At 32.6% G+C, this 27,560-nt stretch overlaps 1 protein-coding gene across 1 annotated transcript; it reads left to right on the top strand.

Moving 5' to 3' along the window:
* Nucleotides 1-13,291: 13,291 nt before the first annotated feature.
* On the top strand, nt 13,292-19,680 carry LOC130826728 (fasciclin-like arabinogalactan protein 17). Its single transcript, XM_057692292.1, has 3 exons — nt 13,292-14,903; nt 18,472-18,578; nt 19,194-19,680. Exons 1-2 carry the CDS (start codon nt 13,550-13,552, stop codon nt 18,537-18,539), a joined length of 1,422 nt encoding a protein of 473 aa, XP_057548275.1. The 5' UTR covers nt 13,292-13,549; the 3' UTR covers nt 18,540-18,578; nt 19,194-19,680.
* The last annotated feature ends 7,880 nt before the right edge of the window (nt 19,681-27,560 follow it).

The following is a 27,560-nucleotide window of genomic DNA, read 5'->3' as shown; positions in this document are numbered from 1 at the left end:
GACCTTTCCTATGAAATTCTTTTTTTGAACACACCTATATGGTTCTTACTCTTCCTATGTGAATAGGTAAAACGTTGTGTCTTTCTGGTCATATAAACCAATTCTCATCTATGTGTACTACGTTGTACATCAAACTGAATTTCGGTAATGTGTTAACAGTAAGCGGGATAATTTGAGACAAAATGAAGTTAAGTCGCCTAAGTTTGTGTTCATGTGAAAGCTTTGATTTGATGGAATTTGTGTGCGATCTAAGGTCTCTTACTTTTAACATTCTATACACTTGTGAATTACCCATTTTCATTTCATTAGCAATTGACTTAATGGTTGTTCTTGTTTCAATTGGGATGGCATTGAGTGTATCCATGTCAAAAAAAAATTTCCCTCCTCCGCTTTTTGTTACTAACATTAGTAACATTACAATTGGCCTTTGCATTTTTGGCATTCTCCCAAAGTCTTCAAACCGTCCACCGTGAAACATTATGTTTAAGTGCAATTGCCTTTATATATTCCTTAGGCAATGTTCTAGTTGGTGGTTGGCAGAAACAAGTTAACTTTTGTGCAATTAACCTTTTGGTTTCAATGCTTATTTTCCTACTTCGGATTTGTGATTGTTCTACTTCAGCTTCTTGTAAATTTGCTTGAGGTTGTTCATTGATCTATGGTTCTAGTTAAGCTTCATGAAATGCTGGTTAAGGTTGTTCATTTGGTTGTGCTTTTGGTTGTTCATTAAGTTGTTTATCTTGTTCATTAAGCTGTTGTTCTGGTTCAAAAGGCTGAAATTGTGCTTATTGTGGGTTTAAATGAGGTTGGCAAGTAGTTACACCCAATGTTTCACTTGTGTACTCTTCATAAATATCATAATTCGTTTTCAAAGTAAGAAATGAATACCTCCATATGCGGGTCGAAATTCTAATCAAGGTTTGCATTTTCATCCATCTTCCTTACTTTGGTAAATCTTCAACACTTGAATGACATTGTGCATGTATGTGAATTGTGTGAATTAGTTATGGACAAAACCCAGCCTCCCCAATTACTTAACTGTTGTTGTGGTTCTTGGTTTTTCAAAATTGATGATTGAGATCGGGTTAGACCCTAAGCTTATGATTAAAGTAAATTCCCAAAGAGTAGAAGATGGTGTGGGGAAGAGATGAAGTGTTTACATAGATTATAAAATGTGTATTTTGATTTTGGTGGGAAACTTAATTTTTCCCTCTCAAACTTTTGTTAATTTTGGTTGAAAATTATGTAAATTTTGATCTTTTTCAAAGTGTACTTGCAACATCAACTATACTTGAAGATCTACTTTTATAAAGTGTATTTTGATTGTATTAACAATTAAAAAATTTCAATTTCTTATACTTTACCTCTGCAGCAACCCATGTGAATTGGGGGTATTATTGTTAAATAGCACCCACAAAAGCACTTTTTTAAAAACTATGCAACATTTCAATGTTACAACTAAAACAAAACAGAGAAAGTATTTAAAATTTTGCAGCCTAAAATTCAATTTGAAGACAAAAACTTAATAAAGTATATAATATATATTTTACTATCTATTAACTTATAATACTTTGGTTAATTAGGTGATTCTTTGGTGTGCAATTAGAAGTTTAGAGTAAGATTTAAATTTCATTCATCCATCTTTTAATAAGAAATATTTAGTGCCAATGTAAGAGATATCTACGTCGCATTTGTTAGACTATTTAACAAATCATGTGGCTAATATCTAGTGGTTGCAGATAGTTAGGGCGGGAGTAAACATGCTCGCCCCAAACTTTTTTCTCCTAATAATATTATAAGTATAATATGACACTTAAAAATAAATACAAGAATAGATGACTTGGTGGAATTTTAAATTTTTTACAATAAATAGGTCAAGAGTTCATAACTTTTTTTTTTTTTGAGTTGAAGAGTTCATAACTTAGTCCTTCTTAATTTTTAATCAAGTTTTTAATCAAAACTTTCACTCTCTTAACTTTTCAGCAAAATTTCCCCATGTTGATGCCAGAATCCTAATTTTTTTTGTTTAATTGATCGATCTTTTGATGATATATCATAAATCAATGATATTGAAAGTCATAAGTTAAAATCTTATTTAGCATTCATTTGCAATGAAATATGAACTCAAATACAACTAGAATATGTAAAAGTTTTGATAATTTGATATTTATTTCATTGATTGGAAATTATTATAAATAATACATGCTAAGAACCAAATAAGTAACAAACTATATTTATGAATATGCACAACTATGCATTCCTAAGTAAAAGTTGCCAAAGAAGGAGATAATTCTAGCATGAAGATTACAAGGAGACTAATATGTTAATATATAATATAAAAGGTAGGAAGGGTAATATAGAATATTATGTTTCCTTAATACTCTCCCGCAAAATGGGCGGTGAAGTAAAGAGCCCAATTTTGGTGATCAGGTGTTGAAATGTGGTCCTTGGAAGGGGTTTAGTTAAGGCATCAGCTAGCTGGTCTTGTGCTGAGATATAGGACACTCGAAGTAACCCTTTTTGAACATGTTCATGAACGAAATGATATTCCAATGCCAAGTGTTTCATTTTGGAATGAAAGACGGGATTTGCACAAACATATGTGGCACCAGCGTTATCACTATACACAATTAGAGTTTGAGATGAATAGTGTCCAAGTTCGATAAGGACATTGCGAAGCCATAATAGTTCAGCTGTTGTAGCAGCAATAGCACGGTATTCTGCTTTAGTTGAGGATCGTGCTCGTGTTTGTTGTTTGCGGGATGCCCAGCTCATAGGATTGACCCAAGTAGACTATATAAGCAGTGGTAGAGAGATATTCATCTCTATCTCAAGCCCAATTTGCATCAGAGTACGCATGAAGAGTACAGGGAGATTTTTCATGAATGGTAAGACCTAAAGGAGAAGTACCACTTAGTACCGCAATAAGCGACGAAGGTGGTGCTAATGGTCATAAGTGGGTCTTTGCATATATTGAGCTAGCTTGTTTACTATATAAGAAACATCGGGACACGTGAGACTTAGGTATTGTAAGCTACCCATTAATGTGCGATATGCAGTTGAATTTTCCAAGGGTTTGCCTTCAACAGTTAAAGGTGGATTAGTGGGTAATGATGTAGGAATAGAATTACATTCATCCATGTTGGCTTTAATAAGGAGGTCTTTAATGTATCTCTATCGGTTTAGAAATAGAACTTTGGAAGTGTGGAGAACCTCAATTCCTAGAAAGTATGTGAGAGGGCCAAGGTCTTTTAGAGAAAAGTGGGCAGCAAGGTTAGAGATACAATTTTGTAGAGTTGTGGGGTTGTTACTTGTGATGACTATATCATCAACATAAACAAGGAGATATATAGTGACTTGGTGATCACATAATACAAATAAGGAGGAGTCTGAAATGGTGTTGCGAAAGCCAAGAGCTAACAGATAAGTTTTGAGTTCCATATACCAAGCTCAAGGTGCTTGTTTTAGATCATAGAGAGCCTTGTTGAGTTTGCAAACGTGAGATGGTTTTAATGGGTCAACGAAACCAGAAGGTTGCATAGTATAGACATTGTCCATGAGTGTTCCTTGTAAGAAGACATTATTTATATCAAGTTGTCGAATGGACTATTTATTAGTGACATCTATGGAGAGGACGAGTCGAATTATAGCAAGTTTGACTACGGGGTTGAAAGTGTCTCCATAATCTAAGTCTTCTCTTTGACGAAACCCTTTCGCCACTAATCGAGCTTTGTGTTGCATAACATTTCCATTTTGATCTCATTTAATACGAAAAATCCATTTGCAACCTACTAAGTTCTATGAAGAAGAGGGAGGAACCAAATCCTATGTTTTATTGCGGTTAAGGGCTGCCATTTCTATTTCCATAGTGTGACACCAAACAGTATATTTGAGAGCTTGGGTAATGGTTTTTGGGATATCAATAATAGAAGCAAGTTGAACATTAAGGTTGAGCTTTTGGATTGGTGTTTGTATTCCATGTTGTAACCGAGTAGTCATAGAATGAGTTGGTTGAACATAAGGTGTATGAGCTAGATTAGTGGGCCTAGATGAAGCACTAATATTGGGTACATGAGAGGAGGTGTTCGAGGATGGTATATTTTGTAATGCAACATTATTAGAGGAGTTTAAAATGGTAAGAGGCAAAGGAGCCCATGTATCCAGTAGGTAAGTAAGAGGCTTATTATTGGTAGTTGAAGATGCAAAAAAAAAATTTTTTTCATGAAGTGTACATGATGGGAAGTGTAGATTTTATTAGTATCTTTATCCAGAAAATAATACGCACTTTGTGTTGGGGAATAGCCAATGAAAACACAAGGTTTTGACTTGGGTTCGAGTTTATAGGAAATGTATGGCTTTAGCCAAGGAAAACAAAGACATCCAAAACTTTTTAATTTACTGTAGTTTGGATGGGTACCAAATAATCTAAAATATGGGGTTTGGTTATTAAGGGTAGCTGTAGGAAGTCGGTCAATCAAGTACACAGCTGTGGCACAAGCATGGGGCTAGTAAATAAGAGTCATGTGAGAGTGGGTAAGTAAGGTGAGGAATGTCTCAACAATGTGTCGATGTCGTCGTTCATAATAGCCATTGTGTTGAGGAGTATGAAGAGGGGTGGTGAGATGGATTATGCCTTCAATAGAGAGGTAGGATTTAAGAGCATCATATTCACCACCATAATCCGAATAGAGAACTTTTAAAGGGAGTTGGAAATATTTTTCAGCAAGTGGTTTGAAATGACTGAAAACAGCTTTGGTGTCAGATTTGTTCTTAATAAGATACATCCAAATATATTTTTAAAATGATCAACAAAAATGATATAATATTTGTAGCCATCATATGAGTATATAGGAGATGTCCACAAGTTTGTATAAGGATATTGTAATGAAGGAGTAAAATTAATAGTAGAGGCGGAAAAAGGAAGTTTATGACTTTTATTAGAGTAACAAGAAATACAATCTAATGTAGAAATACTAGAGACATTTAAATTGTTACTAGAGATAATATTTCTAAACACAGTAAGAGACAAATGCCCAAGCCGATTATGCCAATCAAATGGGGAAGCTTTGTGAAGAGAAAAAAGTGTTGGTGATGATGCTGAGTGAATGGAGTAGGTACCATGACTAGGATGACCTCGGAACAGAATCTTCAGTAAAGTGGTATCCTTGACAAAAAAGGAATTTAGTGAGAAAAGTATAAATATATGATTATCTCTACAAAGTTGGGAAACAAAGATTATATTATTGGTGAGAGCAGGGACAACTAAAACATTTGTCAATTTTAAGGAGTGAAAAGACATGGAACTTAATGTGAGAAATAAATAGTCCCTTACCATCGCCAACAAGTAGCTCTTCGCTGCCATCGTAAGGAGCATGTAGAGTAAGTTGTTTAGATCATTGGTGACACGATGAGAGGCCCCACTATCAAGAAGCAAAAGGTGGAACCATCTAGATTGGTGAAGTAGTGTTGGCATGGGGTTTAAAGTTTGATCGGTTTGATGGATATGGAGTAATTGAGGAAAACTGTGTAGTGAATGTGGGTCACGCGGCAAGAACGTGACCTTGTTCTCGACACCATTGGCATTTGCCAAGGAAAGGTTTTGGGGTTTTATTGAGACGAGATCCATGAGATGAGTTGACATGAGGTTTGGCATTTGAATGATTATTGTAATTGTGATTAGGATAGTTGGTGCGCATATGGGCTGGATAACGAGAGGGGTGATTTGGTATGTAAAGCAAAGGCAGTACCTGGTAAGGATGGTTCAGGTTTGAATTATTTTATTGCTAGTTCTCTATTAATGAGTTTCTCGTGAAGCTCTTCAAATGAAATGGGTAAGTCACGCGCATGAATAGATTCAATAATTGAGTTGTATTCAGAATCTAAATCAAGCAATACCTTTTCAATAATGTCTTCATCATCCATAGATTTGCCAAGAGCGGCAAGTTTATCAATACAAACTTTGATTGATTGCATATACTTTGTGATGGAGCGAGAACCTTTGCTAATGTTTTTGAGTTGATCCTTTAGTTGCTTGATCTGGCCGCAGCTCAGGGTAGCACATGTATGAGCAAGGGAGTCCCATAGGGCTTTAGAGGACTTGCAACCAGAGACAAGGGGGATGAGATCCTGATCAAGTGTGCCTATGAGAGCACCAATTAAAAATTTGTTTTGTCGAAGTCAGAAATTATAATCAGGATTAGTGATTTCTTTTTCATCCGTGGTAATCGTGGGTGAGGGGCACTGATATGTGCCATTAATAAATTTGAATAAGTCATAACCAAATAGAATGGCCTTAGTTTGAAGTTTTAATGATAAGTAGCTTGTAGGGTTAAACTTGATAATATGGAAGGTTGAGAGAGAGTAAAGACTTTTCTGGATTATCAGCATTAGGAATTTAGGATGATGAAGTTGTTGTCATGATTTGAGTGGTGTAAATCGATCCTGATACCATGTAAAAGTTTTGGTAATTTAATATTTATTTCATTGATTGGAAATCATTATAAATAATAAAATATCCGACACACCATAATATTCACTAAGTAATTCTCATATTAAAACAACAATATAGAAATACATAACATATTATCATGCTACAACTATAAATTTAAACTCTCGAGTAAACTCACTATGTCTTAAAAGAGAGTCTGAATTGTAGTCAACTATTGGTATAAGTAAGCATAAGAAGACTTAAAACAGTAGATGAAGTCACCGACAATATCCTACACAAGACTCTAACCCTTTGTTTAAAGGGCACCCAGGAAGGCAAATAGTGGCCACCTAACTTATAATAATTCGAACCAATTTCCCCTCTTTCTCTTTTATTTATTTGAAAATGATATTCAATGGTCTACAACAACTCTGGTACAACCACGAAAAGAGAAGCGAACATATAAGGATATTGTGACCTAATACATGATTTTTTAGTGCCTATATATTATTAGGGGCGTTCGAATCCCAAATTCGGATACCTTTTTTTCAATAGTGAAAAGCACTATTTTAATTCGGTCCGAAAAAATCAAATATCTGAAATTTAGATGTTCGATTTTCAAAAATTTGATCCTGCCCGAAAAAATTTGGATACACAGTATATTTGGTTTTCGGATTTTTATTTTTTTTGTTGTTTTTAAATAATTTTACGTTTTTTTCCAAATAAATATTTAAGTGTACTTCGCTTTCGTTCTTTAATCAAGCTTATTTTTTAAACTTTTAATACAAATCGTTACATGATTGGATTTTTAAAAGTCTAAATAAATTAACAATAAATTAATTATACAACTTAGTTATAATAGAGAATAGTACATATTAGTAAATTTAACAACCTAAACAAAAAATTTTATTATAAAATATGTATATAAAATTTAAACAAAAACAAAATAATAAAAAAAAAATTAGAAAACTGGATATCCCGGTTTTTCCACTATTCCGATCCGGATTCGGTTTAAAAACTAACCCCGGACACCCAGTACGAATTATCCGTTTTTAAAATCGGATACTTTATTTAATTTTCAAAATCGGGTACTGGATAATTCAGATCGAATATTTTTTGACACCCCTACTATATATTTTTTTTAATATAGTATAGTCTAAAAAAAAAAGGATTAGATAATAATCAAACTTATAATCTTGCATCAAAACGTGATACTTACTCTCCAATATAAGGATTGTAGTATCAGGTTTTGAATTTTTTTTATTATCTATAGATTCAAAATTTTCAGTATCAAATAACTTAGAATATTGTTCAAAATTTCATATTTCATTTTAAAATAACAAATTCGTGGCAAATCCATTTTAAAAATGAGTTATGTCATTTTAATTAAAACGCGTCTGTAAAGTTTTGATCTCTGATGACATATGTGGAATGCAATATAGTAACCAATTTAGGATATGTTTGCTTGTAATGTTTGATTTTATTTTAGATTTAAGTAATATTTATAGGCATCAGTGACATCACGCTAGATACACCACTAAATTCCATGTACAATATGAAAAAAAAAATAATAAAAAATTGCATAGGACCGAGACCGTGGCTTGAGGTTGATTAGTACTAATGCTCCCTGCCTCCCTCTCTGTCATGTACCGTATTTAAATTTCATATTTCATTTTAATTATTACTTCATTATTTGTATAACCAAAAACAGAAATTTACCGCTACGGATTGGCTATTTATTTAGGTTTGCTTGTTATGTCTTTTCATATATTTGTTTTTTTTTTCTCTTTTTGAATGATTATAATTATAATTTCAATGGATCTAATCGAATCCATGTGCTCAGTTTTATGGTAATGGTAATAGTAATAGTGTTAAATTTTGACTACTTGTGAATAAGGTTTATATATGTAATGTCATTATTGGTGTAAATTCTTATCCAAATTAATATATTTAGATCTTACAAATAATAAAAAATATAAATTATAATAAATATAAATTGAGGTAAAAGATTTATGAGAATTAAGTTAATCAAAGATTACGATACTGAGAATTTTAAAGCTTTGATTTTACTTTTCTGAACATGAAGACTTTGATATTCCTCACATCATTCTGTGAACGATGTACTCTCTTTGTTTGTATTGTATTTCTTGTGTGTAAAATTCAGCAATTACTCCCTCTGTTTTTTTTTTTTATTTAATCTTTGTTTAATTTGGAGACAATATGTGATGGCATATCAAATTTAAATAAGCACTTCAATCTAAAGAAAAATTTGTTTATAATATCTTTCGCTATTCAATGAACAAATTAGTTAGCACTTATAATTGACTATAAATTAACATGTGTATAATACAATAACGACTAAACTTAATTTAAATTATTTTTAACAAAATATTATAAGGCCTTTAGGTAGATCAAATTAAATTAATTATTTTTGTCTTTTATGGTACCGAGTATGAACTCATATCTAGAGCCGACTCTACTATATTAAACAGCATGAACGATAATAGAGATCATACAATATTAAGGGCTCAAAATTTAAAATGTTTATTTTTTTATTTAAAAAAAAAAAGTATATTAGCTATAGCAACATATGTGAATATACTGTTGGCATCTAGAGTATATAATGGTTTCGGGAATTAATAATTTAATTAAATCAAATAATTAATTGAAAATTCCCAAAAGTGCAAAAGTTTCCGTTTTGAGAAATGTGTTTTTTTGCGATCGTAAAAAGGCTCGCGGATCGCAAGATTTCGAAGCAAAGTTACTGGTTTGGAAAAGGCATAAATCGCGGCTCTCGACTTTCACGCTGATTTTTGCAACGTTTGTTTTGTTCGGTTTTGTTAGTTATGCTATAACTACCCAAAGTTAATATGGTTATATTAATTGAATATATTGGGATGGATTGATTTAATGTCAACATTGGTTCATAAATTGATGTTGTGTTTCATGCAGCGACATTTTACTTCGTGAAATAGTGTTTGCTCTCTTATAAATATAGAAGGCATTTGTGGGTTATTTTCTTGGAGTATATCAAATTTTCTTAGTTAATTCCTCTCTTGCACTTTACTTAGAGACTTGCAATCCTCAATTGTAATTTTTTGTTTTCTCCTTTCATTTATGTTTTCTCATGTCATTCTAATTTCCTTGTGCTAGGATTTTAGTGTAATTCTTTGTATCTTAAAATATATTTCCGGTATACATTCCTAAGCATCGTAGTAGGGAGAAAATGATATTTAGGAAAGAGTCTCGCCTGGAATTAATATCAAGTCATATACAAAACCTTCTTGTTACGTTAGTCGAGTTTGAAGATCGGTGTCTTGGAATTCTCGGTGTTAGTAAATATAAGCAAGGATCTTCATTGTTATATGCAACTATGCAAGTGTAATCTACTACATTTATGTAACTTTATTTTATAAATTTGTTTAATAAATTTAAAGTCACATTTTTCAACATCTACATATAATTTATGTCAAACTTTCCATAATTATTGACAATTTATTACCATGGTAATGATTACTTGTATTTACAATTATTGATTTTGGATTTTTAGTTAGTAGGTATTGTTTTATTTTTTCTTGATAATCATTCAATATAGGTTACTAAGTAGTATTATTATTCCTAATAAAAAGCAGTGCTATTAATTTGTTGTTGTATTTACTTTTTTAATTAAATAAATTGAACATATCTCAAAAAAAAAAACAATTAAATAAAGAAAAATTTACCTAGAATAATCCAACTTATTCATGATTTTTCTATAATAATCTCACTTATTGATTAATCATGAATAATCACAACTTTAAGGGGCATTTGCCTAGAGTAAATTTGGATAGCCTGATGACCTGCTATAGTAGGTAATTCACCACAAAAGTAAACTGAAAGTTAATTTAAAATTAGAGAAAAATTTTGAAATTTTACATAAAAATTTCTAAATAATAAAAAAAATCATAATTTTTTTAAAAACATTTTTTAACATTTTTTTCGATATTTTATTTTAATTTATCTTTTTAAAAAAAAAATAAAACTTGCTATAACAAGTTATCCGGTCACCGGGTTTACTCTAGAAAAATATCCCTCAAAGTTGAAATTATTCATGGTTAATCAATAAATGAGATTATTGTAGAAAAATCAGAAATATGTTGGATTATTCTAGGTGATTTTTCCTTAAATAAATTAAACAAAGCAAAACTATTTTATTAAATTGAAATAAAAAAGTAATTTATAATTATCACTTAAGACATAGATCACATACATATTTGTACTCAAAAAACTCATATTTAGCTCTAACTTATTTTTAATGCAAATCATGTAAGTAAAACGTCATCTTTAATAATTTCCAAAATTGAGTGAAATAAGCATGATGCATGAGGTTAATGAAAGAAGCAGGCAAACTCTTAAATATGGTTAATGATGCATGAGTTTAATCAAAAAACTTTGGTTAACCATGGTTAAAATATTAAAGCTCCTACTACTGATAAAGACTTACTTCCTTCCATCAGATAATATGTCGTCTTTAAACTTTAACCGCATTTTCTTATAACTCAAACCCTAAACTTGTTAGAAAAGTAATGCTATACTTAATTGGACTCCCAAAACTAAATAATTCACCTCTTCTACAAATAGCCAATTTTGGATTGTAATAAGAGCAATTGCAACTTTTTAAGAAATGTCATAGTGTTTGATTTTTAATAATAAATAAAAAGTCACAAATTAATATATACATTCGAAAAAACATCTATAATACATATAGTAATTAGTAAAATATTTATTCATCTCAATAAAATTATAACATTTTTTAAAAACTGCTAATTTATAGATGGATAGATAAATTAAATTGTCTAATTAATAGAAATTATAATAATATAAGTTTTATTTTTTTTGTTTTCTCAAAATACTTGTTGATTTGTAAGAAGTATATTAATTTATAGATGGAGGGTATTTCTGTTTTTGGTCATACACAATAATTAAAAATTGTTTCCGGTGGGCTTATTTAATCAAAGACACAGACACCTCATCTTCAAGTTCAGTAAGACATCACAGCTTCTAATGGGCCCACTTTTGATATTCTTTGAGCGGCTTAAATGCTGTTTTAGTGGCTTGGCTGGGCATGGCTTGGCTTGAACCTTAGCTGCATTCACCTTTTGGCCATGAAAAAAACTGAAAGTTAAAGCTAAAATACAAAGAAAGGTTTAGGAATAAGTTCATCAAGCAAAGAACCTCCCTATTACTCTTTTACAAACTAAATTATCAACGACCAATTCATACCAAATCTTAAAACATAGTTTTTTTAAAATTTTATTTTATTTTATTATTTTTTAAAAAAATTTTAACCGTGTCCCTAAAAATATATTAACTAACTAATAATATAAATTTTATGTCGATAAGATAATAAAGATAATCATCATTATCATTGTATTCCATTTATCCCGCTCATAAAATACCAATAAAAATAATGAATTTTCAATATTCAATCTTAAACGGGACAAAGTAAGAAAACAAAAAACAAAATTGTTAATCAAACAAACAAATAACCTATTTTCACTTCTAAAAACATATTTTTGGGTAAGAGAAACAAAATTATTAGAGTAAGAGAAACATGTATATAAAACTTGTCAAATAGTATTATTAGTTAACTTACATTTAATTTACATTGTGGTTTCTACTACCTAGGTATAATAACCAAGAGACCCTAAAATATTACTCCTATGTTTTTGTTTATAATTTTCTATAACCAGCTAATATCACTTTTCAATGAATTTTATGAAAAAAAAATAATTAAAGTAAAACAAACATGTTCATAAACCTTGTCAAATAGTTTTATTAGTTAAATTATGTAAAAACTTTTATTATCATTTCACTATTTAGTATTCATTTGTTCTCTATTTTTGTTATTTTTAATTACTTTTTTTTTATGCATATCCAATGCAAAGTTAAATGTTAAATAACTTTAATTGTGGATTTTTAAGAATTATAAAAAACTGATATTTAAAAATATATATTAAGACGAATATATCAATATTCCACATAAATTTTCCCATAAACTCTCCCATATATCAATATTCCACATAAATTCTCCCATATATCAATATTCCACATAAACTTTGAATTAATATTGCAATGTTAACGGGATAAAAGGAATATATTTTTTCATATTGATTTGTGAGAATTTATAATCATAATTTGACTCTAAAATTCTAATATTCTATCCAAGAATATCAGAAAAGCAATGAGTGTACTATTAATCAAACCGAACCTAATTTATACTAAAGCACATGTAAAAATGTAAGGTCTCCTTTCCAAGAGGTTATAGGTTCGAATCAAGAAAGAGACATTTACTTAGTCTGTTGGGCCTGAGCTTTTTGGAGAGGTGAAAAATCTCACCTCTTGATAATTTAAGTTGAACAAGTCATCTTTTAAATTATTTAACTATTCATGTTTATTTTTCGATTGGAATTACAAATTTACAAACTCAATAGTCAATACAAACTCTCCCTTAAATCTAAATTAATAAACATTAAAAGGACAAATCATAAATCTTCAATATATCTACCTAACCAATAGCAAAGCATCTAGTTAGAATATGAAAATTAAGGTCCCAACCTTTAGCTTCACCACAAAGTAAAGATAAATCCTTACTCCTATCCTATTGACTTGAAGAAATAGCAAGCATTACAATACCTCCAACTGTCTAGTCAAACCTACTTCAACTCGGAAGACTCACTGACAAGCCACTCACTCATTAAACTCGACTTAACTCAGCTCAGCTGTAATAATAAATCTGGGACCCACTTCCAGCCTGTCAGAACCTTCTTCTCAAACTTCCCTTATTCACCCCTACTTTTCACCTTACAACTATCACAGACCAATCATCTTCCTCCACGTCACCATCTCATTTTGTTTTTCATTTTGCTTTTCATTTTTCATTAATACAACCGCAAAACCAAACTGAGCCGACACTCCTTCTACCAAACCATAGTTAAAACCTCTGTTTCTCTCTCTTATTTCTCCGCGTTTTCTTCTTCTTCTTCTTCCTCCTCCTCCATTAATCATTCTTCACAACCTTCACATTTTCCCCATTTTCTCTCTCCTACACCCTCCATTGAAAGATCTAAAACCTTTTCTGCCATGGGTGGAATTCACATCTATGGCTGTCTCATACTATTCACTATCTTATCATTATCCGCCATTAACGATGCTTTACCTGCTCGTCCTGCTAAAATACCACCCTCAACAACAATGTCAAGTTCTTCTTCTACGAGTCAAGTGAATTCTAACTCGGTTCTTGTTGCATTACTTGACTCACATTATACTGAGTTAGCTGAACTCGTTGAGAAAGCTCTTCTTCTACAAAAGCTTGAAGATGTTGTTGGGCACAAGAATATAACTGTATTCGCTCCAAAGAATGAAGCTTTAGAGCGTGATTTAGACCCGGAATTTAAACGCTTTTTACTTGAACCCGGGAATCTTCACTCTCTTCAAACTTTACTTCTATTCCATTTTATTCCTGTCAGAGTTAACTCAGACGAGTGGCCGAGTCATAACTCGGAAGGTATCCACCACGTTACATTGTCCAATGATAAACTCCATTTATACCAACATAAAAAATCCGGGGAGAAAACCGTGGATCTTGCTAAAATTATTCGACCCAATGATGTGGTCCGACCCGATGGTGTGATCCATGGAATTGAGAGACTGTTGGTCCCACAATCTGTTTTGGAAGACTTCAACCGCCGTCGTAACCTCCGCTCCATATCCGCAGTCCTACCAGAAGGAGCCCCGGTGGTTGACCCGAGGACGAATAAATTAATAAAGAAGAGTAAAAAAACGGGTCCACCACCGCCACCCGGAGCTCCACCAGCACTACCCATTTACGCAGCAATGGCACCAGGTCCATCACTGGCACCGGCTCCAGCTCCGGGTCCAGGTGGGCCCCACCATCATTTCGATGGGGAAGCCCAAGTAAAAGATTTCATCACAACTCTACTACATTATGGTGGTTACAACGAATTAGCAGATATTTTAGTTAATCTTACATCATTAGCAACTGAAATGGGAAGATTAGTTTCAGAAGGGTATGTAATTACTGTATTAGCTCCTAATGATGAAGCAATGGCGAAATTGACAACAGATCAATTATCCGAACCCGGAGCTCCGGAACAGATTATGTATTACCATATGATACCTGAATACCAAACTGAAGAAAGTATGTATAATGCTGTAAGAAGATTTGGGAAGATAAAGTATGATACTTTGAGATTACCACATAAAATTACAGCTGAAGAAGCTGATGGGTCGGTTAAATTCGGGCAAGGTGATGGATCCGCTTATTTATTTGACCCGGATATTTATACGGATGGTAGGATCTCTGTTCAAGGGGTAGATGGAGTTTTGTTTCCTTTGGAAGAAAAAGATGATAAAATTACTAGGATTGATAAATCTAGTCCTGTTAATAAGGTTCTCACTCCTAAGGCTAGAAGAGGTAATTTTCTATTCTTTTGATTCAATTTCACTTGATTTAATTTCCTAATTTTTTAGGGTTACCTAGTAGGCCGAGGGAAGGCAGGGACTAGTGAAACTCCAATTAGGTTAGCCGTGGGCAATGTGGTACATGCTCCAATCCAATTGATACATAATTGATATTTGATTTTTCTTTATAAGTTGGTTTTTTGTGCAGTTTAAGATTGAGTTTATTTTTTTGCAATTTAAGATGGGTTTTTGGTGATCAAAAGTTGTTTTTTTTTTTTTTTTTTTGCAATTTAAGTTGGGTTTTTGGTGATTCAATATGGGTATTTCTTGAAAATGCCATTCAATGGGTTAATAATTGAAATTTTAGAGCAAGATTAAGTATTAGATTATATACACATTTCTTCAATTGGATAGTTTTAATTGTGTTTTGGGAATTTCTTGAAATTGAAATAATTGTGTGTGGTGTCATGTCAATTTTATTGGGTGATTTATATCAATGTAAGGGAGTATATATTTAAGATTACTGTTTGTTTTAGCTGGATTTCAAATGAAACTGTAGAATTATACTGACATTTCATCAAAAATTTATTTTTCAATTCTTACTGGGATTTAATCCTTTTTGTTTTTTTTTTTATGAATGTGTCATTTTCAGGAAAAAAGTTTCTATTTTTAGTATGTGTTCTTGTGTCTAATTGATTGCGTAAGCATCTGTAATTAGGTAATATGAAATTCATCAACTGATCCAAGTGTGAAAAGGAAAATTGGGGGTAAGAATTGGAAAGTTCCCATTTTTGGGGTTATGAACATGAGATCATGGGTAGGAAGAAAAAGTAATTGTGATTGAAGATTGGTCTTTTGAAGGGTTGATTGCCATCTTCTAAGTTATGAGAATTATACTGTGTTTTTCCCCCCTTTTAGTAGAACTATTCAAAGGATCGGTATAGTTTGTAACACTGTAAATCAAAAAGATCGCTTCCTGCTCTTGCTCTTGTTATGCTAGTTTCGAATTCTTTTAGCTTCTTCATGTTGTCTTTTGATCGTTGTATTTCTCGGGCAAAATGTTGCAAACTTTTGATATGGTAAATCTAGTAGAGAAAGCGAGTAATCTGAATTACATGTTTGCGCTTCCATTTTGTATGTATATCACTTGAATTGGACCGAGAATGCTGTAAATAAGCTATCAAGAACTAATACAATTGCGAGTCAGCTTGTTGATAGAGACCTGATCATAGCATTAACCCTCAAAGCTTATTGGCGTATTAGGATTGATGGGGAGTTTACTTTTTCTTTTTGATTCTAAGGTAAGGAGAATTCACTACAAGCAAGGAGGAGAGGGGAGGGTAACTATTTAACTAATCGTTCTGTAGGTGGTGAGAACCGAAAGAGTAGAATGAAAATCTTCAACCGCCAGGCCAATCCAATATTATCGATTGTTAAGAGAGGTTTTTAGTTGTGTTACAAATAGCTTAAATCAAAATCCCCTTTCCTTTAGCAAAACAAGTGCTCTTACATTTCGAAACAAAATTTTCCACCGAAAATTTAGAGTGTGTATTGTCCGTTATCTCCAACTCGAATCGGATTTTTGTGATCAAAATTGGAATTTGTTGAGTCACTTCTGGTTTTATCATCTATTGACTTTTACCAATTTACTTCTCCAATTTTTGTAAATATGTGAACAAGACTTCATTTTCTTTACTTTTTAGGGAAGCTGGTGAGGTTTTGAGTAAAGGGTAGGCCTTAGGTATTAAGCTTTAGTTAAAGAACAACTGTTTGAATAACCTGAGTTGTAGGCATGCTAGTAGTTGGTATTATGGATTACCAAAATAAAAATCTTTCACATGCATTGACATTACTCATCCTTGAACAAATCATTAAATTAATTGGATGATGTGCGACATGGAAAAGTCAATCAATATATACTTGTAATAAAGGATGTAGGGATGATAAAACATTTTGCTATATAGATCTCAAAGTCTGGGTGAAGTTTTTATTTTTTTTCAAAATGAATTTTGTAAATATATTTTGGTATTTTTTTGATTTATAAGTTAAATGATCACCAAGAATTAAAATGGAACGCGAAAAATGCATCTTGCATGGTCAAGTCAAGGATAGGGCGGCTCAAAGAGTACTGATATTTGCATGTGTACTGAATCGACTAAAATTTTTGATCAAATGACTTTGGAACGTAGCCTAGATAGGCGAGGCTTAGATTTTCCTACATCTAAATAGATTTAGTATGAAATTGAAGAGAGAAAGTGGTTTGCATGACAGATGTGGGTTGCCTTGAACTATTTCTTTAGAAAATGATGAACCTTTAGTGGGAAAGCACACAAGTCTTGATAGAGACTCATTCCATAGATCAAGCCTCATCTCTAAGCCCTTTAACAAGAGTAATAATTATTGGGATAACTTAGTTCCTTAATGATGGCAATAAGAGATTTAATTAAGTTTTACTTTACTTACTCGTACAATTTTCAATTCGGTTGTGAAACTTACTATGGTTTAGTTAAAAAGAAGTCGATTTAATCTTTTTTTTACCTATTTCTTTTTGGAAATACTTTAGATCCCAAATCTCTAAATTAGTTGGCTTGCATGTACTGTTTAGTGGATAATATTCCTAATACTATATATTTTTAGGAAATAATAGACCTGATCAAGTATATTTGCAAGTCAAAGTTTGTTATCTGTGGTTTGTGGGCCCGAACCACCTGTGGGCGTACTCACACAAGTGGGCCCATGGGTTGACTATATGATGAATTGTCACGGTCTAATATTTCTATCTTTTCGTTGAACATGACTAGCAAAGGCATGAAAGGCCCCACCATGTTCTTTGGTGGCACAATATAGTTCTGTGCAACTTAATACGTGCACTCAGGAGTGGCTAAATATGGTAGCTCCTGCTGGCTGTAACGAGTTTGATGACAGCATATCTCGGCCCGACACACCATTTTTGTTGGGTTACTCTTGGGTGCATTGTATAAGGTCTGTATCCTAAAGAGAATGAGGGTGTGATGTGGTGGTCAATTAGCTAAAGCTTTGTTAGCTAAACATGTGAATCGTCAATTAATACTACTCAAGGAAACAGCTAATTTTCTCCAGCTGTTTTCTTGTCTTTTTATATGAAAACTCCTTTTTAAGTTCCTTTTAGACCATAATACAAGCATTTGGCTCCACCTAATTTGTACACATCTGTTGGTTAATTTAGCAAAAATGAACTGTCATTTTTAGGGAGTTGAACACCCACAATACATATTATGACATACCTTAGAGAATTTGTACGCTACGACGCGGTTCTGGGTTAAAATCATGAGATACCCTCAATATCTTTAGGTGTCGGATTCTATGGTTTGTCGCAACGCTATTAGAAGTTACACAATCAATAAATTATGTTTTCCCGAGATGTTGCAACTTAATTCATGTACAGAATAGGATTCTCGATGTTCTTTTTTATTCCTAAATCTATAAGCATCATACTAGAATCTAATGCTGCGTACTAGAAGTATTGATCGAGTTTTCATTCCGTCACCTGTTGTGGTTTGTTTTTCGTTGTATCTGAACATTTTTACGTGGCCATTGAACAGGGAAATTGCTGGAAACAACATGTTGGATGCTAGGCTCCATGGTACAACGTTTCGATGCTTGCCAATGAGGGACACGCAGTCATTAAGGCATCACAAGAAACCACAAGGTTTCACTTCAAAACCTTGTCTCTTTCTTTTCATGATACATACACCCTCACATTACATGTTTTTTGTTCTTTTCCTTCCCAATTATTCAATTGATTTTATCATTATTCTTAGTAGTTCATTATTAGCCTTCTTTTTAGGCGATACTTTGCCTTAAAAACAGTACAAACTTTCTAAGAAAGTTTTTGTTAATGAACTTTAAAAGATCAGATGTGTGCATTTTGCTTTGATCAGAAGGCAACATTTAGGCTTCCTTTTCGAAATTTCGCTTTCGGGCTTTAAGAGAGTTGGTGTTAAAGATAGTGATGTATTTCTTCATTTGAAAGGTTCATTTGAGAATTGAGAGAGTCTTTCTCAAGTTGTTTTCTTGTTTGATGCCATTCAATAAAGCTTAGATAGCCTTGCATTCTAAGCATAGTATCAACAAAAAGCATATTATAAATCGCAAAAACTATTAACCCTTGATTCGTCAGCCACCCTATACTAGCATCTTGGATTCGACCTTGCATACAACCCTTGAGTATCCCTAAATTTTGTCTAATGAATTTTTTCCCGCGAAGTAAAATTATGTTTTAACTTGTTTTTTTTTTATTTTTTTTTTCTCTTTTCTATGGCAGATGTAAAATTGATGAAAAAAGTGAACAGCTTCAGATGATCACAACAACATTAGAGTGATGTTAATACAATTTTTCCTTTTTTTATCTTTTTTTTTTTTGCTTGGTTAAGCATATTTACAAAATATATTCAAGGGTAAAATGAAAAATGCATGATAGGGGAGCCTAAAGTACTACCATGAAAGTTGTTCCTGCATAGCTCCCCCTTGAGGCCTGAAGAGAGACAGAGATAAGCTGGTGTAGTTATAAATATATACAGTTAAGTAATGTCTAAAAAAACCAAATGTATTTTTTTATTTTTATTTTTAATTTTTTTTTCTTATTTGTTGGTGATAATGGTGGTGGGGGAATTAATTTTGTGTGATGGAAGAGAAGTTGGTAGGGCAAAAGTGGTATACACATTCAAACAACTATGTCCTACCCCTTTCTTAATAAAGAAATTTGGAAAAAAACCCCAAATAGTTGTGCATTCCAATAAAAAAAATCTTGATTCTTTTGTGTTCATAATTAAATATATCATTTATGTATCTCCATACAAATTATTTATTCTTTTATTATTACTTGACTTTTTCTCTTTTTCTCTCTTTTTTATTGCTTATTTTGTTGTTTATTATTGGCCTTTTCTTATCTTTTGGTTGTGAATTTTCATGGGTTGAATAGCACTCCTTAGTTCTATGAACTCTTGCCCATGGTAAAAATTGATAAAATGACTTTGTTATTGTTAATTTATTCTAAGACTTGTATTTTATTCATCGGGTCTAATATTTAATTGGTTTAGAGTTTTATCTAAAAATTGGGTCCTCCAGTTCGGTGTGAATTGATTTTAAATTTGAATAAATTTATGTATCTTTTATAATTAATTTTTGTTGAACACCTAAAAGATTGATATTTTGAATGTCGTATTAAGTTTTCAAACACTTGTAAAACTTTTCGCATTATGATTTAAGGTTCTAATTATACATTATGATTTATAATCAAGAGTATGAATTTAAGGTTAAAGCATTTATAAAAGTTGGGTTTTTTTTTTGGTTTTGGCTAGAAAGCCTAACATGATAGATTGTCTTTTCAATAAGAAAAGAAAGTAATAAAAAAAAAAAAATACTATTTCTTTCTCAATTAATTTTCTTTTAAAGACAATCTACTGGAAAATTAACAAAAGTCGGTAAAATACTATTTTATGGGAAAATGTAAAAAATGTCTAAGTGTCATCAAACATTAAGTAAAATATATAAATGTAAATTTAAAAAAGTGTGAGTTATAATCTAAAATAGAAATAAGAGAAATTAAATAAGATGGACTAAAAAGAAAAGGAAAACAATTCGTGAACCGAGCGGGTTTTGGTTAGATTCTTTTGACTTGTTAACTTGTGGTAATGTACAAATTGAAGTAGTGAATAGTGATTAATTATTAAATGTGTTATTAATTGTACCTCAAATTTAGGTTAATGGCATTAAAATAATAGAGAACAACCGTTGGTTTGATTGGATCTAGGTCTGCCCTAAGAAAGACCAGAACCTTCATGGATGTGGGATGCCCTTAACTAAAGGCAAGCTAATTATTGTTCCATTATTTGCAATCTGCCTTCAAGATTACACAACTCTTAATGATCCAAATGTCTCATATAAAGTTACACTCACTTTTTCACATTTTGAAATTTGAATGAAGTTGTATGAATACTTCACTTCAAACAAATGGCGTATGAGATCATTAAATTTGTACCCTTGAATCCTTAATAGCTTTACATATTATGTCTTATGATTAATTCAACTTAAAATTTAAACCGAATATAATAGACTTAAAATATACTATTATACTATCACAAGTTGGTATATGAAACAGTTTCACTGAGAGACGAATCTTATAAATAAGTTAAATAGCCCATTTCATACACATTATGAGTATATAGAATTTTTTTTAAGGTCGTTTTACCAAAAGACAGTTTCTCACTAAAGTAGCTCTTATACTTTATTGTATCAATTATAATTAGGGGTGTTCAACGGGTTGGACCCTCATTTTGAGTCCTTATCTGGCCCGTTTTAAGAAGGGTTTGGTTAGGGCGGCGTTGAAAATGGGATGGATTGAAAACGAGCTGTACTATAATTATAATGGTGTGGGGTATAAAAGGGCTTAATAAGGGCTGAAAACAATTTTTGTAAATAGCATAATTAATGGATGATTTAATTATTATAAATGACAATGTTAATGGTACTATTAACTAATTTACAATTTAATTATTATAAATGATAATTTATTTATAATAAATTGATCAATGAGGATTAAAATAAATTGATCAATGACGATTATAATAATTTCTACTAATAAAATCAAGCCGGGCCGAAATTTCATGCTCGGCTCAGTAAAGCCCATTTTGTGTTAAATAACCCTTATCCAGACCGATCAGTATTTGCTTAAGCTCGTCTCGACCCGTATCCGGCCCATTGAACATCTCTAATTATAACCAATCAAATTTCTAATTAAAAATAAACTTTGACTCTTATAGTTGAGTCAAACCCGAACAAATTGAGCTTAGTCATTACTCATTAAATTTAATGATGTATTTAGAATATTGATAATATAATTTTGGTGGGGGTAAAAAGGAAACGAGAAGGTGAAGTAAAGGCAAGAACAAAAAGCCAAGAAATGGGCATGAGTTAGGGTTTGCCATGCCTTGAGGGGTTTAGTTAATAGTTGTTGAGGATTACCCCATTCATATTAACCAAATCCCAATGAACCTCACCACCATCTACCATGTGCTACACTACTTTGATGGTGAATGACGGTTTGTCCATATTATCACTAATAATAATAATAATAATAATAATCATTTGGTTGGTTCTATGAATTATGAAATTCCTTTGCTCATTAATAAATTCTTCTTCCTCTATCCAACCATTTATCATATGATTTAGAATTATCATAGGAATCTAGCAATAGTCATAACTCATGTCTTTCTATTATTAATTTCACTTTGCGTTACTTTCAATCCTAAAAGTGATATGGACATTTGAATATTTTTGATTGGATGAAATTAAATTTCTTAAAACCTTAAAAATAATTGAGGTTTCATGATTATATTCTACAAAAGTCATATGAACTTAGATTATGTTGAAGTGTCTTGTCTTGTAATTTAGGACTTGATTTTCTCTTTCATTTTAGTTCATTTTACCCACCATTATTTATATGATTACTCCTTTGAGGACAAGTTTTAAAGTCATTTTGTTGTCTCCAAGAGGAAGAAAAATTCAAACTTTTACTTATTCAACATCACAAAACACGAAGGAGAATCAGTCTCATCCTACATCTAGAGGTTTCATGATAAGATCTAAACTGTCACAGACTTAGATGGAGTAATTTCTATATATGCCTTGACTAATGGAAAGGAAACTCATGAGCTCGAGTTCCAATTGGTAAGAAATGAAGTCAAATCTTATGCTGAAACTATGAGATAGGTCAAAGTTTTGTCATGGCCTCATATATCTTGCAATCCATTTGATACAAATTAATAAAAAATAACCAAAAAACAAAAAAAGAAGAAAAGTCCATCCAAGGTTATTTGAATCATTAGCAGAATCATGCCTCAGCTTCAAGAATAAGGCCTATGTTGACATGACTTGCTTATTGATATCAATATGAATGGGTGAATGGGTGATTAAAAATTGCAGAAAAATGACTTTTAATTCGACGTTTAATAGAAATTGAAAAGATATCGTTTTTTACCATTAGAAATGAACTTGCAATTCCTCTTACTTCTCTAACGCCCCCTAAACATCAAAACATGAAACTTGAACATCAAAAATTGAAGATTCTAGATGGTTATGTGGATGAAGGAAAGCAAGGCTGATTCTTAAGTCATGAAAGTTCATACGAAGGTTATAGATTAAAAGTCGAGAGATCAAGATAAAGCACAAGAATATTTAAGTGGTACACACAAAATTGTTACCATGATAGCCAAAGGGTGAAACAATTTTTATATCCTTTTGAATGGTTATCCAAAAATAGTTGGTTAGTTAGCCTTGCAACAACCTCAATTAAATCTGATTGTTGGTTACCATCAAAATCGAACTCATAAATGTCCACCAAGTCTTGGTGGATACAGGAAGTACGGTAGAGAAAGCATGATGAGAAACACATTCTGCTGATAGATAGACAGCTCATTGAATTTGGAAAAGGACAAGACTTATCTATTAGAATTATTACCTTTCATGTTTGAGTTGGGAAAACAGAAGTGTCGAACTATGCTAGTCACGGTCATTGTGATGGACATCGTCTTTTCAAATAATGCAATCATAGGGTTATTTAATCAATTAAATCAACTCTTGCTGCAGTTGGAGTAAGATGAAGAGAAGGTTGAGTTATTAAAGGAGATTAAAAAGTCGCAAGAGAACGCATGGTCAACACCCTAAAAGATGATCTATGTCCCTAGATGTGACTAAGAAGAGAAATTTGCAAGCAGGTGAGTCACAATCTATATTCACTGTACAACTAGACACCATGAACGTCCGAGAAATACCTCAACCAATTGAAATGCATGAAGATACAAGATATCGGGAGACTAAAAACCCTTAAAACTGGCAAGAATTTAGGTGCTCAAAAACATTATGGGGATATCATTAACACCATAGTCGAGTTCTGAGATGCCTTTGCTTTTACAGTATATGGTACGTTAGTGCCATAAGCTAGACATCCAACCCAAATCAAAGCTCGTGAAGTAGAAACTAAAATATGAGTGCCATGAGAGAATTAATGCCGCGAAAGAAGAAAATAAATGACAAGTGGAGAATCTGCGTAAGCTTCATAGATCTGAAAAAGGCCTATAGAAAAGATGATTAACCTTTGTCTAACATTTTCCACTTTGTCGATTCAACAAGTCGGACATGCTTTGTTGTGCTTCATAGATGAATAAGATCTCAACCATCAAATACGGTTGGCCAAGGAAAAACAACGCCATACTACTTCATAAAAACTTAATAGTTTATTCTTAAAAACACATGTTATTTGACAAAGTCACACCATTTGGGTCAAAGAATGTTGGACGTACATACTAACAAATGGTGAGCAAAGTCTTTATGGCTTAAAGTGGCCAAAATTTGGAGATATATGTCGATGACATAATTGTTAAAAGCCAAACTTCCTTGCATCATGTTGCAGATCTGAGAGAGACTAATACTTATGCTCAATGTACTATTATGCCCTGATATTGACTTGATTTTAGACCTTTCCTATGCATTTCTTTTTCACTTTAGGTTTATTACGTTTATTTTCTATGATTTACGCTTATTGGTATAGTGTTCCAATATTTTCAGGTCATTTTAGCCATTTGTAAGCATGAAATATACTTTCGGGCATAAAGAGAGTCTCGAGAATCATAACCTGAATCATTGGAACAAAAACGTCAAGATTTATGCAAAAACATTTAAGGAGCCGAGCTTGATCGATTGGGGGTCGACCACATAGCATGGAAAATTTGAGGATGCAAAAACACTTAGAAAAATTCCAAGGCAAAAAAAACTAGCTCGACTGAACCTGTTGACCAGTTGACCCATGCTTGTCGAGTCGACTTGTTTAGTCCGTATGAGTGACTTTTTATTTTTGCCCTTGAATTCTGCCTCTTGCCACCTAGTTTGAAAGTCGGGCCCCCCTGAAGGCTCAAAGAGAATCAACGTTCTCCAGAGCCTAAGTTATTTTTATGGTCCGAAACTTTCACCTAATTTGAAAGTCGGACCCCTCTTGAAGGCTCAAAAAGAATTAAAGTACTCCAGAGCCTAAGTTATTTTTATGGTTCTAGACTTTCACTAGTTTGAAATTCGGAACCCCCTTGAAGCCTCAAAGAGAATCAAAGTTGTCTAGAGCCTAAGTTATTTTTATGGTTCAAGACTTTCACCTAATTTGAAAGTCGGACCCCCTTGAAGGTCAGAAATATTGACAAAAATACAAAATAGTTAGCAGCACAAGCAAAATACATCAACATTCATATATACAAAGCTGTTAAAATTAGCAGAGATGCATTGAACATCTCGCCCCAAAAAATAATTGTTTTTACAAAAACCGTCAGTAAATAAATTGTTTGATACATGGCACTAAGGCCCATGAATAATCCGGGATAGGAATAGTTAAGCAGGCTCATTTTCACAAGACTCGGGAGTTGGAGATTTAGGCCGTGGAGAAGAAGGAGGAGTGAAGCGCAGCAGCTCTTCGATGTCGATGGTCAGGGGCTCCTTGGCCTCTAATTCCGAGGCAAGCTCCAAGAAAGTCTCCTTCTCAGTCATAAGATTACCCGAGAGATCCATGCACCTGTGCTCCTACGCTAAAAATGTGGATCTCTCGGGGAATTTAGGCACAGTTGGGGCCTCTAAGGACAAAGATTCCAGATCCATCTTCATCACTCGTGCCGCCAAATCAGGATCAACTTTCTGGGCCCAGTGCACCTGCTCTGCTGCATCCCAAGCTGCATCATTTAAGGTCTCAGAATCTCTAGTAAAAACCTTAGTCAAGTTTGTGAAAGCTTTATTTCTCTTCAACTTTGCTAGAGACGTCAATTTCTCTGTGTCATGGCCTAATTCTACAGCAGCTAATTTATGGGCCTCAGCTTCTAGAAGAATGTCGTTATTTATCATCTCTCCAGATAGCTTGGCCATGAAATCTCCACACTCTTTGGAAAGTAACCAGTCTTTCACAATTCGACCCCGCCTTTCAGATTTTGACTTATATACCTTGGCGGCATCGAGAAGGAGCTCCATCTTTTGATTCTCATCTTCAAGAAAACGAGACAAACTCTCACTCTTAACTCTTAACCTATCCTGCTCATCTAGAAGAACCGCAACATCGTGAGCCACATTGATCGCTACTCCAGAAAAATTCTCTTACTTCCCCCCTGCCTCCTGTAAAACCTCCTCAGCCTTGACCTCCATCTTTCAGCTAGCTCTAATCATTTTGTTCATCGATCCGAGAAGTTAAAGATCGGATCATCTCCTGATCGGCTTCATTCTGATGCACCTTTGCAGTTTCGAAGATCATTCGCAACAATCGCTACATGGGTAAACATATTAGAAAACAACTTTCATCCATGTCAAAAATCCGTGAAATGTGAGATTACATCAGCCATCGCCATCTATGCCTTCTGTGCTCTTTCGGTGGGATTTAAAGAGTCCAAGTAATCAATATCGCCCTTGCTCAATAAACATCTGGCAGCTTTGTTAAAACGGGCCGCCATATCAGTTTGGTTTAAGTTTACAAAAGGAACATTGGGCTTATGAGCCCTAATGTTCCTGGTGTAAACTTCACCCTCCTCCTCAAGAACCCTCTTCCCTTTCTTGTTTGAGGAAAAGGGTATATCTGCATTCGGACCGGGAACAACGACCTCCCGGATCTTAATACCCGACATCTCTTGTTGTATGTGAACAGATTCAAAAATAGCCTCAACGGACTCAGAAGACACCAAAAACTAAAAGTGCAAATTTTATTTAACCGCAAGCGCACATTGCTAATTGCTACTAATTATATTGCTTGAAGATAAAAAAATGTTTGATTGGTTTTTGACTAATAAACTAAAAATTGCAATAAAAATATGGGTTGAAGTTATATGTCAAAAGATCTAGGGTGTTAGGAATCCCCTAAATTGTTGTATGATCAAACTTTTATTAGTGTCTATGAAATTTCGGATTAATTGTGTGATTAAATATGATCTTGTTAATATCAAACTCTCGCTTTGTTGATTAATTATTAGATCTAGACCCTACTAATTCAATCCTTACACGATAGTTTTATTGAACGAATTAATAAGAATTTAACTAAAATTTACCCTAAAGCAAAGTTGATCATAATCTCACACGCTAGTTCTATTGACTAGTCCAACAAAGCATATTTAGTTTAGGGTTATTAGCACAATTTAATCAATTTAATCCTAATTTCATAGACACGTTCAATCATCAAATTATACTTGAATTATAGGTTCAAACCCTAACCCTAGAAAATAGATCTACTCACTATCCATGGTGGAAACAATGAACACAAACCCTAATATAATACTAAGCATGAATAATATAATAAATGTTGAAACTTGCAAGTGCAACAATAATTAAACAATAAAAAACATAACTATGAATTAAGAGACAAATTATGAAGCACAAAACTTATTCTTTATTGAAGGATGATTAATTGAAAACAATTAAAGTTCACTAATGAAAGATTAAAACTAGTACAAGGAATTAAAACAAAGGAAATTAAATACTAAGAAAAACTTATAATACTTCAAGGAATGATTAATGGTAGACTTAATGAAGAACTAAAATTAAAGGAAGAAATTAAAAGTAATAGTAATAGAAAATGAGTAAAAGGAACACTAAAGGATGAAGAAAGAAGAGGGAGAGAGAG

Source organism: Amaranthus tricolor, chromosome 11 (genome assembly GCF_026212465.1).
Source record: "Amaranthus tricolor cultivar Red isolate AtriRed21 chromosome 11, ASM2621246v1, whole genome shotgun sequence".
Classification (NCBI taxonomy): domain Eukaryota; kingdom Viridiplantae; phylum Streptophyta; class Magnoliopsida; order Caryophyllales; family Amaranthaceae; genus Amaranthus; species Amaranthus tricolor.
Note: the sequence above shows the minus strand (reverse complement) of the source record. Positions and strands in the feature narration are given on the sequence as shown.